The following is a 14,504-nucleotide window of genomic DNA, read 5'->3' on the forward strand; positions in this document are numbered from 1 at the left end:
TATGAATCAGGATCTTTTCTTGAGCAGTTCCCTAGGGATCCCGCAATCTTGTTCATTCATTTTATATCGTGCGGTCAGTTTTCGTTAAGTACTATTCATATTTGAATTTTAAAATTTAAATTTTAAATAATTTCTGACTGCACGATATACAATGAACAGACATGATTACGGGATCCATAGGATCACTAGGAAACTGCTCAGGAGAGGATCCTGGTCCATATATATATAGCACAAAAAAAAGAGAGGAAAAAATGGGACAAATACAAAAGATATAGGGAGAGGGTGGGAGGTTGAAGGTGACTTTTGAGATGATTTTGAAACAATATGGTTTGTTTATCCAAAGTCATTTTTACACAGTTTGGTGGGTTTTGCCGGATGAGACAACCTACCAGTTGTTGCGGCTCTTTCAAGAGTGAGAAAGAGAGAGACTTTTTTTAGAGAGAGAGAGAGAGAGAAAGAAACAAAGCATTTGAGAGAGAGACAGGTTGTGACTGCTCTAGAGATGGGATCTCACTCTCACCAGCAGAATCATTACTACTATTATCACCACTTCAACCACTGTGTTTGATCCATTTCAGCAACTAAAATCTTTTCTTTCTTCTTCCTTTTCAGGTATCTCTTACCCTTTGCCCCATTTTTTTCCCATTTTGCCCCTTCCCCATTGCCCCCAATCTGCTCTGAAGATTGAAGAACCCATATCAAACTTGTGCTCATTTCTGTAGATCTTCCACATTGCCATGGTTATAGTTCAAAATGGTGATCTGGGTATGCTTTGTTTCTCTGATTTGGGCTCTGAAAGTTGTCCCTTCCATTTATTTTTATATTTGGGAATGTCATGGTTTTCGTTGTAGCTTGCTAAAACTGGAGGATTTTGTGTTTTTTTTCTTGTTTTATTGAATATCTGTTATCGATTTAGTTCCTTTTTTTTGTACTCTGATTGGTTGATGAGAAAATGTGGAAAGGAAACAACTTCTGAATGGGTTTTGTCAGTTCTTGTTAAAAAAGATGACAGAAAGCTTATGGGAGCAAAGCTATCTAGGGTTTTTTTAGGAGTTTTGTTTGGCTACGTATCAATTATTTTTGGGATCCAGAAAGAACCAGAAGTCCTACAATCCCTACTTGTTGCTTCAGATCTTTCATTAATGAAATTTGTTCTAAAGATGACCGATTTCTGAGTCTCTGACCGGAATCTTAGTAATTAGTAAATGATTTGTTTTACTTGCAACACTGTTGTAGTTTTAAGCATTGTTGTCTAACTTTTTAGGTTGCAAAAATTAAGAACAGGACTCTGTGCCACCCCAGAACAAAATTTTGCTCTCAAGACTTGATCTTGGAGACATGTTCGTATGTTCGCAATTTAGTAATGCCGTGCCTCAGTTTGAAGGTTTAGATGATAATCATTATATCAAGATTGCTAGCTTTTCCGTTGCTGTATCCTGGTGTGGTTGATTGGGTCACATTATTATACTTTTCTCATTTATTCCTTGATTGCTCAAGTATTCATGCTAGTTAACAATTATATGAACGAGAACTGATTACCTCTCTTTCTTTCTCACAGTAGGACATTGAGTATCTCTGAGTCATCCATTCTCGTGCCTTTATTCTGTGCCTCTGAAAGAAGCTTGATGGGTTCCAGATTCCCATCTCATCAGCTCAGCAATGGTCTCTATGTATCAGGTAGGCCTGAGCAGCCAAAAGAAAGGGCCCCTACGATGGGCTCAACTGCTATGCCCTATACTGGTGGTGACATCAAGAAGTCAGGAGAGCTGGGGAAAATGTTTGACATCCCTATGGATGGGTCCAAGTCTAGGAAATCCGGGCAATTGACCAGTGCTCCTTCAAGGACCGGATCATTTGGAGGTGCAGCTTCACATTCAGGTCCTATCATGCCTAATGCTGCAGCTCGGGCAAGCTATACAACATCAGGTCCTGTATCATCTGGAGGCATGACAGGTTCTGTTTCAATAAAGAAGACTAATTCCGGGCCACTCAACAAGCATGGTGAACCATTGAAGAAGTCTTCTGGCCCTCAATCTGGTGGAGTGACACGTCAAAACTCTGGCCATATTCCACCTGTTCTTCCCACAACAGGACTTATCACATCTGGTCCCATTTCTTCAGGTCCTCTAAATTCCTCGGGAGCCCCTAGAAAGGTATCTGGACCTTTAGAGTCTATGGGATCAATGAAATTACAAGGTTCCTCAGTTAACAATCCAGCAGTGACTACTCTTGGCCAAGATGAGTTTTCTTTCAGGAGGAACTTCCCAAAGACAATATTATGGTCTGTGGTACTGATATTTGTGATGGGGTTCATAGCTGGTTGTTTTATTCTTGGAGCAGTCCACAATGCCATACTCCTTGCTGTTGTGGGGATTCTTTTCGCTGGAGTTGCTGCTTTGTTCACATGGAATTCTTGTTGGGGAAGAAACGCTATCGTAAATTTCATTTCTCGGTATCCTGATGCTGAGCTCAGAACTGCAAAGAATGGGCAATACATGAAAGTCTCTGGGGTATGTAACATAGCTAATGCTGATATCTTATATTTCTATCTCCTCTAAACTGTTTATTTTCCAATTGATATTTATATTTAGTCGGTACTTTTGTTCCCTGCATTAGATCTCAAATACCATCACCAAGTTGTTTTTCACTTTGTGTGTGTGTGTCTTTTCCACCATACTTAGAACTTAACATATATAATATTTACTTCTTTTTACTTTGATTTCACATTATTAAATTGCACTTTTCACAACTACCCATCTGTGTTTCTCCACTGATTTGTATACGAGAGATGACATCTTTTGTCGAGAACTGAAATGGTGTGAGTAAAGGAAGAATAGATGAGTTAATCTGTTTACGTAAAAGTGGGAAATGACGAAGTACACAATCAGGTTGGACTTTTTTAACATTTTAATGTGGCATAGTGCAACTGTGTAAATAAGCTTTAAATGTTTGAAAATTTTCTACCTTTGACATGTAAATGCATATATAAAAATGTCTTTCTGTATGCTAATCTGAAGATATAAAGAAAGTGGGTGAGTTTCTTTCTTCTTTTTCAAAGGAAAAAAGTCTTTGTACCTTTACATATGTCATACAGTATTTCCAAGAAAAATATATGTGGTTTCTTTCCCTAGATTGGGATATTTATTGTTCAAAGTTGATGTCAAATGGGAAGTCCTTTATCAGCTACCTAGCCTGAAGATGGTAAATATAGTCAGGGTCCATTCGTTAGAGAGTAAGGCTGACCTATTTGTAACAAAACTTTACATGTATTAAGTCATAAACTTTCAAATTTTAACGAATTATGACCTTTTACTCTTACTCTAATAAAACAAAGCCAAAACCTAGAATATTCTTTAGAATAAAGCAGTAGCGTGTAGGTGCAACATGAACATTACCAAGCTAAAACCTTGGTATTTCCTAAGTTGAAAATAAAAAGAAGTAGACACTTCAACTGCAAAAGAATGCTGAAATCAAAAGATGGTAATCAAAACTACCAAGGAGGCACTTCAGCAGGCCAAACGATTTTATGAGTCATGCTTAGCCTTGTGCAGCTTCTCTTGCAAGTTAGCGGCTGCTGCGTCTGTATTTGCATTCATTAGCATGTGTTTTAATGATGTTGTAAATTTTCCTCATTGCTAGAATTTTATACGAATATAAGCATATGTGGAGTAGAAGATATTGAGAAATACCTTGAAATGAGAAAAACTTCTAGTAAGCGCTCTCAAATAGTGATATGGATGTGATGCAACTGTGAACATATCCTGGCTGGCACTTATTGCTGAGTGGTTCACCATCCGTTGTCATTTATCTATTTCTGCATAAATAGTATGCTGGAGTTTTGATGTTATATTTTTGGTAATTCTTGAAGGTGGTTACCTGTGGTAACGTTCCCCTTGAGTCATCCTTCCACAGAGTTCCCAGATGTGTTTACACATCTACGAGTTTATATGAGTACCGAGGATGGGGTTCCAAACCAGCAAACCCTACACATCGTCGATTTACATGGGGACTTAGATCATCAGAGGTTAGTAACTGAATCCTTTAGCATTATGTAGCATGAATACTCTATTGGAGAACCATACCCACTATGGAATATGGATATGTTAACTTTTGAATACTTGGCAACATGTATCTGATTGTAATTAGATACATTTAGACTTCTCGTAGTTACATATTTTTGAAATTATATTTAGGCACTTCTTGAGAGTTTGATGGCATTAAACGTGTATAAGTTTAACTGAATAACAAAAGACAGCACACAAATATAATTAATATATCCTTGCCACATTTTTCTCATGAGAACTGTTATTTCGTACGTATTGCTTAAAATTTGTGTTCATAACTTCATGTTAATGCTTAAGGGCCTTTTAATTTTATTAGCCTTGTAGTATGTTTCCTCTTGGGCTCATTTTCTACTGATTTTTTAATTCAATTCAGTGCCTTGCACGAGTGAAATTATACACTCTTTCCGTTTTTGAGTAAAACAATTGCAACGAGAGATTTTATTCCTTTTTTTTAAAATCAAATCAGGGACCTTGTTCTTTTTACAAATAAGAAAAGAAGGAAAAAATTACAAAAGATTTTGCGTGAGGTGAAGTGGTTGATTGTCTTTGTGATGTATGTACATTTGAGTTACCGCTTTCTGTCTACAAAGTTTCTTCTGCTAATCCTTTTTCTTTCTCAAAAAAGGATTTCCATATATTACGTAAATGACTTAGTTGGCAACTGGAGGACCGATGTGCATGAAGCGATGCTGTTGCTTTTGAGTTTAAGGATCTTTATGCTGAAGTGTACTTGTTTGTCTATGTTGCTTGACAGAGGCATGTAGCGGACTTCTACATCTCTGATTTCCAGTCTGGTTTGAGAGCGTTAGTTAAGACCGGCTATGGAGCAAGAGTTACTCCTTACGTTGATGAGTCCGTCATTATTGATGTTAACACAGAGAACAAAGACATGTCTCCGGACTTTCTCAGGTGGTTGGCAGAGCGGAATCTTTCAAGTGATGACCGTACAATGCGATTGAAAGAAGGGTAAAAACTTATCACTTATCTAATCCATTGTACGTTCTTGCAACTATTTTTAAGAAATGCATGAATCAGTTTACTCTGAGTCAGTCTCGCATAACTGCAAGTGATGTTTGTTTTGTAGGTACATCAAGGAAGGTAGCACGGTAAGTGTGATGGGAGTTGTCCAGAGAAATGACAATGTGCTTATGATCGTCCCTCCACCTGAGCCATTGACAACTGGATGCCAGTGGAGCAATTGTATTTTTCCAGCTAGCCTTGAGGGGGTGGTTTTGAGATGCGAAGACTCCTCGAAAAACGATGTAATACCAGTTTAGTTGTTTGTGCTCCAAGAAACGTTTTCGGGTATTTAATCTTTTGAGAAATATTTTGTTCCCAATGTGAAAAGTGATGGGGGTGGCGGTAGTGGCGGTGGTGTTGTAGTGATAAACAGTAACGAGCTTGACGGTTTAAGACGACGTGATTTTTTTCCTCTCCTTGTGTATAGATTTTAGAAATTTATTGTCCATTGTTTTTCCTAGGGTTTGAAAGTGTCTGTAATGGTGTGGCTTCTTGTAGTGAGGGATTTTACAAGATTGAGAAGACTCGGTTCTAAAGGAAAGTGTTATATAATTCATCAGTTTATTTTTTTGTTTTTGTTCATCCCTTTGCCTCTCTCAAATCTGCTTTCTTCTCTCACAATCTGCACAGTTTTCACCCCTTTTGAGTTGATTAAATGAAGTAGTTTCTCTTGTGATGCACGAGGCAACTGGCCGGTTCATCATTCGTCATAAAAAATTTCGAAATCCTATGGAGAATAGGATACTTCGAATGTTTTAATGTTAGATCTTGGTATTTTTTTTTTACTTTTAAACAAAGATTTAATGGCTAAAACATCTGATGTATTCATACTTTGGGTCACTATAGAAAATCCTCATTGATCGTACCCTTTTCCTTATTTTATGTTTGATTCTCGTCAAAAGCGAATTTGAATAACATTATTGCTATCCTATAGTGAAGCTTAACTCACTCGCCCAACTCTTTATTGCAGATAATTTGTTTGAAAAAAAAAAAAAAGGTTCCTAGAAGTGTTTTCCTAGCATGTGTTTCTTCAAAAAGTGTCTATGTGACCTAGAAACACCGTTTAAGTTTTTCTGTAAAGCATGGTTACAAATACTTTATGGTTGTTATTAGAAGTACTTTTATTGGGCTTGGAGGTTTTTGGCCGGACGAGACAAACACACACCAATTGTTGCCTCTTGCCTGCGCCTCTCTCTCTCTCTCTCTCTCTTCACTGACTCTCTCTCTAGCTAGTGAGAGAAACAAACATAAACCCCAAAAGAGATTTTAGAGAGAGAAAGTCTGAGATTTTTCTTTTGTGGGTGCTGTTTGTCCTTATCAGTGAAGCCAATATGTCTCCACGTCTCCAGATTTCAGCTCCCCCTGCTTCTCCTTCAGGTATGTCTGTGCATAACTATTCCTAAATTTCCATTTGGCCCCTGTCCATGTGAAATTTTTTCTCTTTAGTCAGCTACTATTTGACTGTGAGAGTTTCAGAGTCAATCTATGCTTGTTTTGTTAGATCTTTTCGATTTTCTTAGTTTTTGCTCGAAATGGTTATCTTGGTATCTTTATTTTGTTGATTTGGGCTGAAAGATTGGACATTTGGGTGGTTGGTGCTTGAAGATTGCGCCATTTTGATGAAATTTTCCATTTTGGGAATGGTTATGCTGGCTATTAACCTTCCTGAAATCTGGGTTGGTTTTTGTTTCCTTGAGTTTTGTTTGGTTGCTGAGAAAGTTTGGGTAGAGAAATTGGAAGGGACATGCTTGAATTTTCCTTGTTGCATTGGAATTTTGGTATTGCTAAAATGCCCGTTAAACTCTGCAGCACTTGATGTTTGGTGTTCGTGCAAAGCATTGATTTGGGCATGATTTGTTTATTTGATTTGAGATGCAAATTTTGTTTTTTCATTTTTCTAAAAATGGAAGATTCTGAATTTCTGATACTTCCTCCTAATTATCTGATTATTGCTTCTGACCTTCTAAAACATGATTTATATTTTAAATGGTTTTCTTAGAGATCCTTTAATTAATTCAGTTGGTTGTCCATGATATTGTTCTTTTGAGTTATGATGGTGCTTTGAATTGATATACTGCTTTTGTTGTATAAAGTTAAATGTGCATATGATTTTTGAACCGTAGATTCTTATATGAATTGACGTCTATAATAGTCTCTCCACTCAAACTCAAGTAAACTACAGTGAATCAATTTTTTGCTTATTGCTTTGTAAACAAGATGTTATGTGCACATGCACATTCATACATACAGAGATTGGTTTTGTTTCCTTGACTTCGATAATGAAACTTTGGTTCCTTGGATGGTTGGTGTTTCATAAGTGGCACAAATCATAACCACATTATAAGCATTATACTCGATAAGGTATTTCTTGTATATTCTCTGAAACTCTAATTGTATATTTAGTGCTAGTATTTTTAATAGAGGAAAATGGTTGTACACTTGTAGAGGTAATTATAGGTTGTCGTGTGGGTATATATAGAAGAAAAAACATGGCATGGGTGTAGACTATTTCAGTGGTGGTGTATGAATTAGGATTGCATTGTGATAAATTTTCCATCACATACGAAAGAAGCATATAAAATTTTAAAATGTTTTAGCTTTACTGGAGATCTGAGATGGCATCATAGTCTAATTCTTTGTGGCCGTTCTCTGCAGTTCATTTATGTTTTAGTATATTGTGTGTGGCTGTGGGTTACTACTTGGTTTTTAGATAAGCAATAAGTGATGATATAAACTTTTTTGGTGCCTCTTTTTTCCGTAGGAGGATCACATCACTGAACTGCTAGTCTGCTAGTTGAGCTTATTGTGTAATATCTTGTCGGATCTTTCAAAAGAGCAAGATGGGTTCCAGATTCAATTCTCATCAACTCAGTAATGGTCTTTACGTATCAGGCCGGCCAGAGCAACCAAAGGAAAGGACTCCAACTATGAGCTCAGTTGCCATGCCCTATACTGGTGGAGATATCAAGAAGTCAGGAGAACTAGGGAAGATGTTTGATATCCCTACGGATGCCTCTAAGTCTAGAAAATCTGGACCTATAACTGGTCCTCCTGCAAGGACTGGATCTTTTGGAGGTGCTGCTTCACATTCAGGACCAATCCCTAATGCTACAGTTCGTGCTGGCCATACCACATCAGGTCCTGTATCATCTGGAGGCATGCCTGGTTCTGCTTCCTTAAAGAAGTCAAATTCTGGACCACTGAATAAGCATGGGGAACCTCTAAAGAAGTCGTCTGGTCCTCAATCTGGTGGGGTAACACCAACTGGCCGCCAAAACTCAGGACCTCTTCCTCCTGTTCTCCCTGCAACAGGTCTCATTACATCTGGACCCATTTCTTCTGGTCCACTAAATTCTTCTGGTGCCCCTCGGAAGGTATCTGGTCCTTTGGAGTCAATGGGTTCAATGAAAGTACATGGTTCCTCCATTGTTCACAATCAGGCCATTACTACTCTTAGCCAAGATGACGAATTTTCGTTTAGGAAGAACTTCCCAAAGCTAATTATGTGGTCTTTGATTCTTCTTTTCGTGATGGGGTTCATTGCTGGTGGTTTTATTCTAGGTGCAGTCCACAATGCAATTCTCCTCATCGTGGTTGTGATCCTTTTCGGTGCAGTTGCTACACTATTTACATGGAATACTTATTGGGGAAGACGAGCTATCATAGGTTATATTTCTAGTTATTCAGATTCCGAGCTTAGGACTGCAAAGAACGGGCAATTTGTGAAGGTGTCAGGGGTAAGTTTGATGGATTTGAAATTGTGGCTTATAAATCTTAATAAGATCTCTGAAGGAGGGCGAGATGGAGATACATTGGGGCATTTAATTGCTGGAAGTTTTATTTTTGTATAACGTTTATCTTGTAGATTCTAATACCAATGAGTTGGGTTTGTGGATATTTTTTTTTTTGGGGGCGTTGAGCTTGGTTATTGTTCTGTATTTGTTGAGAACCAGTAATTTTTTACAATTCTTATCTGGTTCTGTTTTTGAAGGTGGTCACTTGTGGCAATCTGCCCCTTGAGTCGTCCTTTCAAAGGATTCCAAGATGTGTGTATACATCTACAAGTTTATATGAGTATCGAGGATGGGGTTCAAAAGCTGCCCACCCTACACATCGTCGCTTTACTTGGGGGCTCAGGTCGATAGAAGTGAGTAACTGAAACGTAGCTATTATTTGATGGATAAAGCGTAGTCTTTCTCTTTTTTCTTTTCTTTCCTTTTCTTATTAGGATGGGGATCTGGGGTTTTCAAATTAACTAACTGATTTTATTTTTTTCATTTACTTTCAAAAGATTTAAGACTTTGAGGTTGGCAAATTTTGCATGCAGGTAAATTTGTGACAGTTTTGATGTGTTTTAAAGTTGACAGAGTGTACAACTCTAAATTGCCTATCCGCTAAGTGCTGCTATTTGAATTGTTTTTATGTATATATGTTTCTGCTCAGTTGTTGCAAGGAGCTGTTACATGGTGATGCCTTGGGACTTCTGTGGCTACGAGGCTTGAAAATTCTTGTTCTTTCTACTCTTATGACTCAAATTTCTGTTTATGTCATTTGACAGAGGCGTGTGGTAGATTTTTACATCTCTGATTTCCAATCTGGGTTAAGAGCATTGGTAAAGACTGGCTGTGGGGCAAGGGTGACTCCTTATGTTGATGATTCAATTGTCATTGATGTGAATCCGGAACATGAAGAGCTGTCTCCAGAGTTTATTAGATGGCTGGGAGAGAGGAAACTTTCAAGCAATGATCGCATTATGCGGTTGAAAGAAGGGTAATAGCTCTATCATAAAATTAACTTTTTTTTGGTGTAAATTTTAGAGTTATGCAATTAATTTTACCTTGAAGCTCATTTTTAATCACTATAATGACAATTGCTTCTATGAGATTCCCCCTCTTAATTTATATTTCTTATAGATGCGTAAAACTTAGGTGCCTGTTATAAGGATTATATAGTGTAATTTTGAATAGCCATTGTTCATGTTCTCTGGAGGTGTAAACCGTTGGATGTAGCAGTTTCAACTTTCTACTGAGCTTGGGTTTTTTTTGGTGGAGGCATTTGATGAATTTGGGGTGGCCAATATGCAGATATGGTTGGTTGGTTTGTTCAGGTTGAAAAGTACTCCAGCTGTTTATAGCCACCCTTTCCTATGCAACCCAAAACTTTACCCTTGCGATAGTTGAGTCAGCCAACCAACTCGGTACTAAATCTAAGTAAGGAAATACTTAATTAGATTATTTAAAGACAATAAATTGGAGTTTGTATTTTAACTTAACTGCGTTTTGTAGCTGTCAACTATTGATCCACGTGACGGTGTGGATAATATTGTATACAAGTAGCGTGAATTTGATAGGTGCGAACTAATGTGGTTGTACATCTAACCTGCAGTGTCGTATTTGCAGGTACATTAAAGAAGGGAGCACAGTTAGTGTAATGGGAGTTGTCCAGAGAAATGACAATGTGCTGATGATTGTGCCTCCACCCGAGCCGGTCACGACAGGATGCCAGTGGGCCAAATGTATCTTTCCAGCCAGCCTCGAGGGTATTGTGTTGAGATGTGATGATGCATCAAAGAATGATGTCATCCCAGTTTAGCAGTAAAAGTAAATTGCGGACTTACCCTTTTAGGTATTGCTCTTTCAAGAGTATATTCTTTACCTTTATTATTATTATTAATTATTATTGATGTTGGCGATGGTGGTAGGAGTGAGGAAGTTGTGTCCGTAACAGATTAAGACGGGGGTGGCGGTGTTTATTCGTTTAACTTGGTGTATAGTTTTGTGTTGTGTTTTTTTTTCTTCTAGGTTTTGAAAGCTTTTGTAAGCAAGGAATTTACATGTATAATCTGATTCAGTTAATGAATGTGAAATAGAAAGAAAGAAAGAATTGAGTTATTTGTATATCATATTTTCCCAATGCTTACATTTGTCTATCAGATTTGCAATAATTATAGTAATTTCAGTATAAATTCGATGTTAATTTTGAAATGCATTTGGCTTGCTGCTGTAATAAATCTGCAGCTTCATGGTTTATCTATATATGCTTTTGGCTTTGATGTTGTAATAAATATGCGGCCTAATGTTTTTATTTTTTATTTTTTATTTTTTATTTTTTTAAGTAGAGCGATAGTGTTAGTGGGTTTATAGTTAGTTGCTATGGGGGAGGAGATCGGTGGGGATCGAACTTGGCAGCATGGATAATATGTAGGCTTGGGTGCAGTAGGGCACATAACCGGCAAGGATCTGTACATCCTCACCCTCTGCTGATGCGCAATTTGGCGTGCCAGTACTGAGCCGTCGGGCAACCGTGCGACGTAACATCGATGCCCCATCGTGCTCAATGGGGCATTGCCTCCAGACCCAAAAGTCACATTAATCAACCAGGTGGTGAATTCTCCGATAAGAAAAACTCCAGCAATGCCGGCTGTTATTCCTGCCTTGAGCACTAACAAACCATTGTCAGTGAGCATGGATACAAGGGCAACTCCAACAACTTCTCTTATCATCGCACCACCAATTGATGTTGTAATCGTTACAGCGTCACGTGCCACCGTTTGAAGTGGGTTGTTTGCTGAAAATATTTCCCATACAATACCTGCAGAAAAAATAAGAACGGCTATGCCAGCAGCCCCAAGCAAGACACGGTTACATTGATATTTGCCCGCCCGGATGCAAATATGATTTTGCGGAACACCTGCCTACATAGGAGAAAGTAAAATATATATATGTATAAAGAAGCAAGTTAAAGGATGTTGAAAATCGGACATGTCGTAGGGATTATGTGATAACTCATATATTTCATGCATTTATACCATCAATTTTTGGTCTCTTTGTGATGTTTTTGAGTTAAATTGGTTGCATTTTACCTTATTTTGTGTTCGTGTGCAGTTACATGTACTTTATGATCAATTTGAAGGCAAAAGAAGTGAAAACATGCCATTTTTGGGGTTGACCCTTATTCAAATGTGGAAAAAAGTTTAATGGCCTGTTTTGAAGCCCAAATAAAGAATTCAAGATGAATATGGCTTGTTAGAAGACCAGGAACAGAATGGGAAAGGAATTGAGATATCTAGCCTGATTTGGAGGTGCCATATAAGGCAAAAACGTGCAAAATAAAGGCTAAGTTGTTGGGATCACTTTGGAATATCATGCAGCCCCATTTAGCATATAAATACTAGGGTTTCAAATCACTTTTACACAAGCCCCCTTTGAGGTCGCCCAGAGCTCTCTCTCCTCTTTCTTTAGCCCTTCTTTCAGAAACAAAACCCTATTTCCCTTCACCATCCGCTGACACCAAAGAAACCACGCAACCGCGCTGTTCTTAGAGAAGTTCAACATCATAATTGCTTCAAGAGGGTTTCTTCTATGAACTTTAATTTCACTCATGTTGTTCTTGATATTTATATATTATGTAATCATGTTGTGTAATTAAGTTCATACCTGGGGATTTTGATGTAGCCTTGCAAAACTATTCTATGTTATTAAGTTAAAATATTCAAACTACCAATCTGTGTTCTTGTTTCATTCACTGGTTTTATAGTTTTATTTGTTTGTTAACCTTAATGTTTGATCACCATTAGGGCTGCTTATGAATTATTTAATCAAGGTTATAGTACACATCATGCTTAATCTTGGTAGACATGTGAAATTGCTATGCATACATCCTACCATGTGATTTCTTTGGTTCTTTGAAGTTTTTTTGTTCTTAATGGATTCTTACTTGCTAATCTAAGTTGAACATCACAACTAGGTTGCAGATTAGGAGTACTTGATCACAACCACACATCAAATGGATGATCATAAATGAGTGAAACGTACCCTAGTTGTAGATTGGAGAGTTGAATGTGTTTTGACTTAATTTTCATGGAATTGACTTGTAATGGTGAAATCGGTATCCCTAGTTCCATTCCCATCGTTTCTGAATCAATCTATCATTCATCTTTATCTTGTTTTGCATTTTAAGTTACTTTAGCTTTCAAAACAAAAATCTAAATTCAGTTTTCATTTTCATTGCTTAGTTAGGGTTCACATAAAGCTAGTAATTTGTAGAGTTTTAATCAGTCATTGTGGTTCGACACCCTTACTTGTGCCATTATACTATCCTTACATTTGCACTTGAAAGGAATACAACATTATGTATTCACCATATTGAACTTCTTATGTATTTCACTTTTCCTTATTTTTGCTCCAGAATACGAGAGTTCTATACAATAAATACATGCCCCTATATGAGGGGTGCCCTATATATATTCATGCCGTTTTGTGTGTGTGTGTGTGTGTGTATGTATGTAAATATAGGGAATTGTTATTAGCACTACAAAAATCTCATTCTACACTCCAAACTTTCTATATTTGGAAAGAAAAATACACTTGCAAGGAGTATAGAATGAGATTTTTAGAGTGGCAATAACACTTCCCGTAAATATATACATACACAATATACATACTTCTGCACTAGTTCTTCAAACGACTTCCAGTTTCCTTGATCCACCAGGAGTATTGGAGTGATACGGGACTTTGACTGCCCTTGGCAATCTCCATCATGTCGTTCCTGAATTCGGAAGCTTTTCTTGCCAGCTCTAATTCCTTATTGGTCAGAACATCATCCAGGTGAGCAGGAAGGCCATCGACATGCTCTCCAATACTGTTTACGTAGTCCATTCACACATGAAAGTTGCGCACGAACTGGAGTGGATGGTTGGCAGCGTTTACAATAGAAGCCCGATCTTGTCGTCGTTATTATACCAAGGCTCCAACTTAGTGTCATTATCCATAAGCCTTATCACCGATTCGTAACAAGCTTTGCAATGCCGGAGGTATTTCACGAGTTTGGCTTCGTATTCGAACTGGATATTCTTAATGGCCTCAGCTTCTTGGTAGTAAAGTATACGAGCAATTTTGCGCAATTGCTCAGGACTGAGATAGGTAGAGTAATTAAAGTCCACCTGAGCCATAATGATAGTGGAGGAGGAGGAAGATGTACAACGACGGTGTGGTGGTGGTGGTGGTAGTCGATGTAGGGCGACATAAGTACATACTTTTTAGCTTCTTACAAATACATTCGTGTTTAATAATGTTTGTTATTTTTGTTTGATTTATTCGATTTAATGACCATAACTAAAGAGAAGCATGTGAGAAGCTTAATATTTGTTTCTTGCTTTTGTGGATGCCAACGTTAAGGAGGCTTAATTAGCTATATGGGGAAGGGAAGTTTTATTTGAACCCATCTAACCTATCTTTACACCCAACTTAAATTTTAAATGTGATTTGTGTTTTTATTCTATTGCATAATTACCATTAAGTACAAAATGAAATTAACAATAAAACAAAAGTTTATCAACAAACCCATACCCAATCATCAAACCTATTCTCACCGATTCTTCATCCTCTGTTCATTCTAGCTAAATCTCAAAGACATTCTCAT

At 37.5% G+C, this 14,504-nt stretch overlaps 2 protein-coding genes and 1 pseudogene across 7 annotated transcripts; 2 read left to right on the plus strand and 1 right to left on the minus strand.

The window, feature by feature from the left end:
* Positions 1–305: 305 nt before the first annotated feature.
* Positions 306–5,666, plus strand: LOC126612025 (uncharacterized membrane protein At1g16860-like). Of its 2 annotated transcripts, none has more exons than XM_050280319.1 (5): positions 306–612; positions 1,559–2,510; positions 3,869–4,024; positions 4,819–5,030; positions 5,149–5,666. In XM_050280319.1, the coding sequence occupies exons 2-5, from the start codon at positions 1,626–1,628 to the stop codon at positions 5,339–5,341; spliced, it is 1,446 nt and encodes a 481-aa protein (XP_050136276.1). In that variant the 5' UTR covers positions 306–612; positions 1,559–1,625; the 3' UTR covers positions 5,342–5,666. The 2 variants fall into 2 exon arrangements, with proteins under 2 accessions (XP_050136276.1, XP_050136275.1); XM_050280318.1 differs by having other exon boundaries at positions 308–765.
* Positions 5,667–6,219: 553 nt separating this feature from the next.
* Positions 6,220–10,981, plus strand: LOC126612147 (uncharacterized membrane protein At1g16860-like). Of its 5 annotated transcripts, none has more exons than XM_050280470.1 (5): positions 6,220–6,461; positions 7,846–8,821; positions 9,076–9,231; positions 9,643–9,854; positions 10,470–10,744. In XM_050280470.1, the coding sequence occupies exons 2-5, from the start codon at positions 7,925–7,927 to the stop codon at positions 10,513–10,515; spliced, it is 1,311 nt and encodes a 436-aa protein (XP_050136427.1). In that variant the 5' UTR covers positions 6,220–6,461; positions 7,846–7,924; the 3' UTR covers positions 10,516–10,744. The 5 variants fall into 5 exon arrangements, with proteins under 5 accessions (XP_050136427.1, XP_050136423.1, XP_050136424.1 ...); XM_050280466.1 differs by having other exon boundaries at positions 6,223–6,461; positions 10,484–10,981; XM_050280467.1 differs by lacking the exon at positions 6,220–6,461 and adding an exon at positions 6,490–6,862 and having other exon boundaries at positions 10,484–10,981.
* LOC126611842 (uncharacterized) lies at positions 10,914–14,034 on the minus strand (annotated as a pseudogene).
* Positions 14,035–14,504: the final 470 nt, after the last annotated feature.

The sequence above is a fragment of the Malus sylvestris genome, chromosome 17, assembly GCF_916048215.2.
Source record: "Malus sylvestris chromosome 17, drMalSylv7.2, whole genome shotgun sequence".
In the NCBI taxonomy this organism is placed as follows: domain Eukaryota; kingdom Viridiplantae; phylum Streptophyta; class Magnoliopsida; order Rosales; family Rosaceae; genus Malus; species Malus sylvestris.

Coding starts and splice junctions, on each gene's coding strand:
- LOC126612025 (XM_050280319.1), top strand. CDS start 1,626: ATGGGTTCCAGATTCCCATCTCATCAGCTCAGCAATGGTCTCTATGTA. Junction 2,511..3,868: donor AATACATGAAAGTCTCTGGG/GTATGTAACATA, acceptor TAATTCTTGAAG/GTGGTTACCTGTGGTAACGT. Junction 4,025..4,818: donor GGGGACTTAGATCATCAGAG/GTTAGTAACTGA, acceptor GTTGCTTGACAG/AGGCATGTAGCGGACTTCTA.
- LOC126612147 (XM_050280466.1), top strand. CDS start 7,925: ATGGGTTCCAGATTCAATTCTCATCAACTCAGTAATGGTCTTTACGTA. Junction 8,822..9,075: donor AATTTGTGAAGGTGTCAGGG/GTAAGTTTGATG, acceptor CTGTTTTTGAAG/GTGGTCACTTGTGGCAATCT. Junction 9,855..10,483: donor ATTATGCGGTTGAAAGAAGG/GTAATAGCTCTA, acceptor TCGTATTTGCAG/GTACATTAAAGAAGGGAGCA.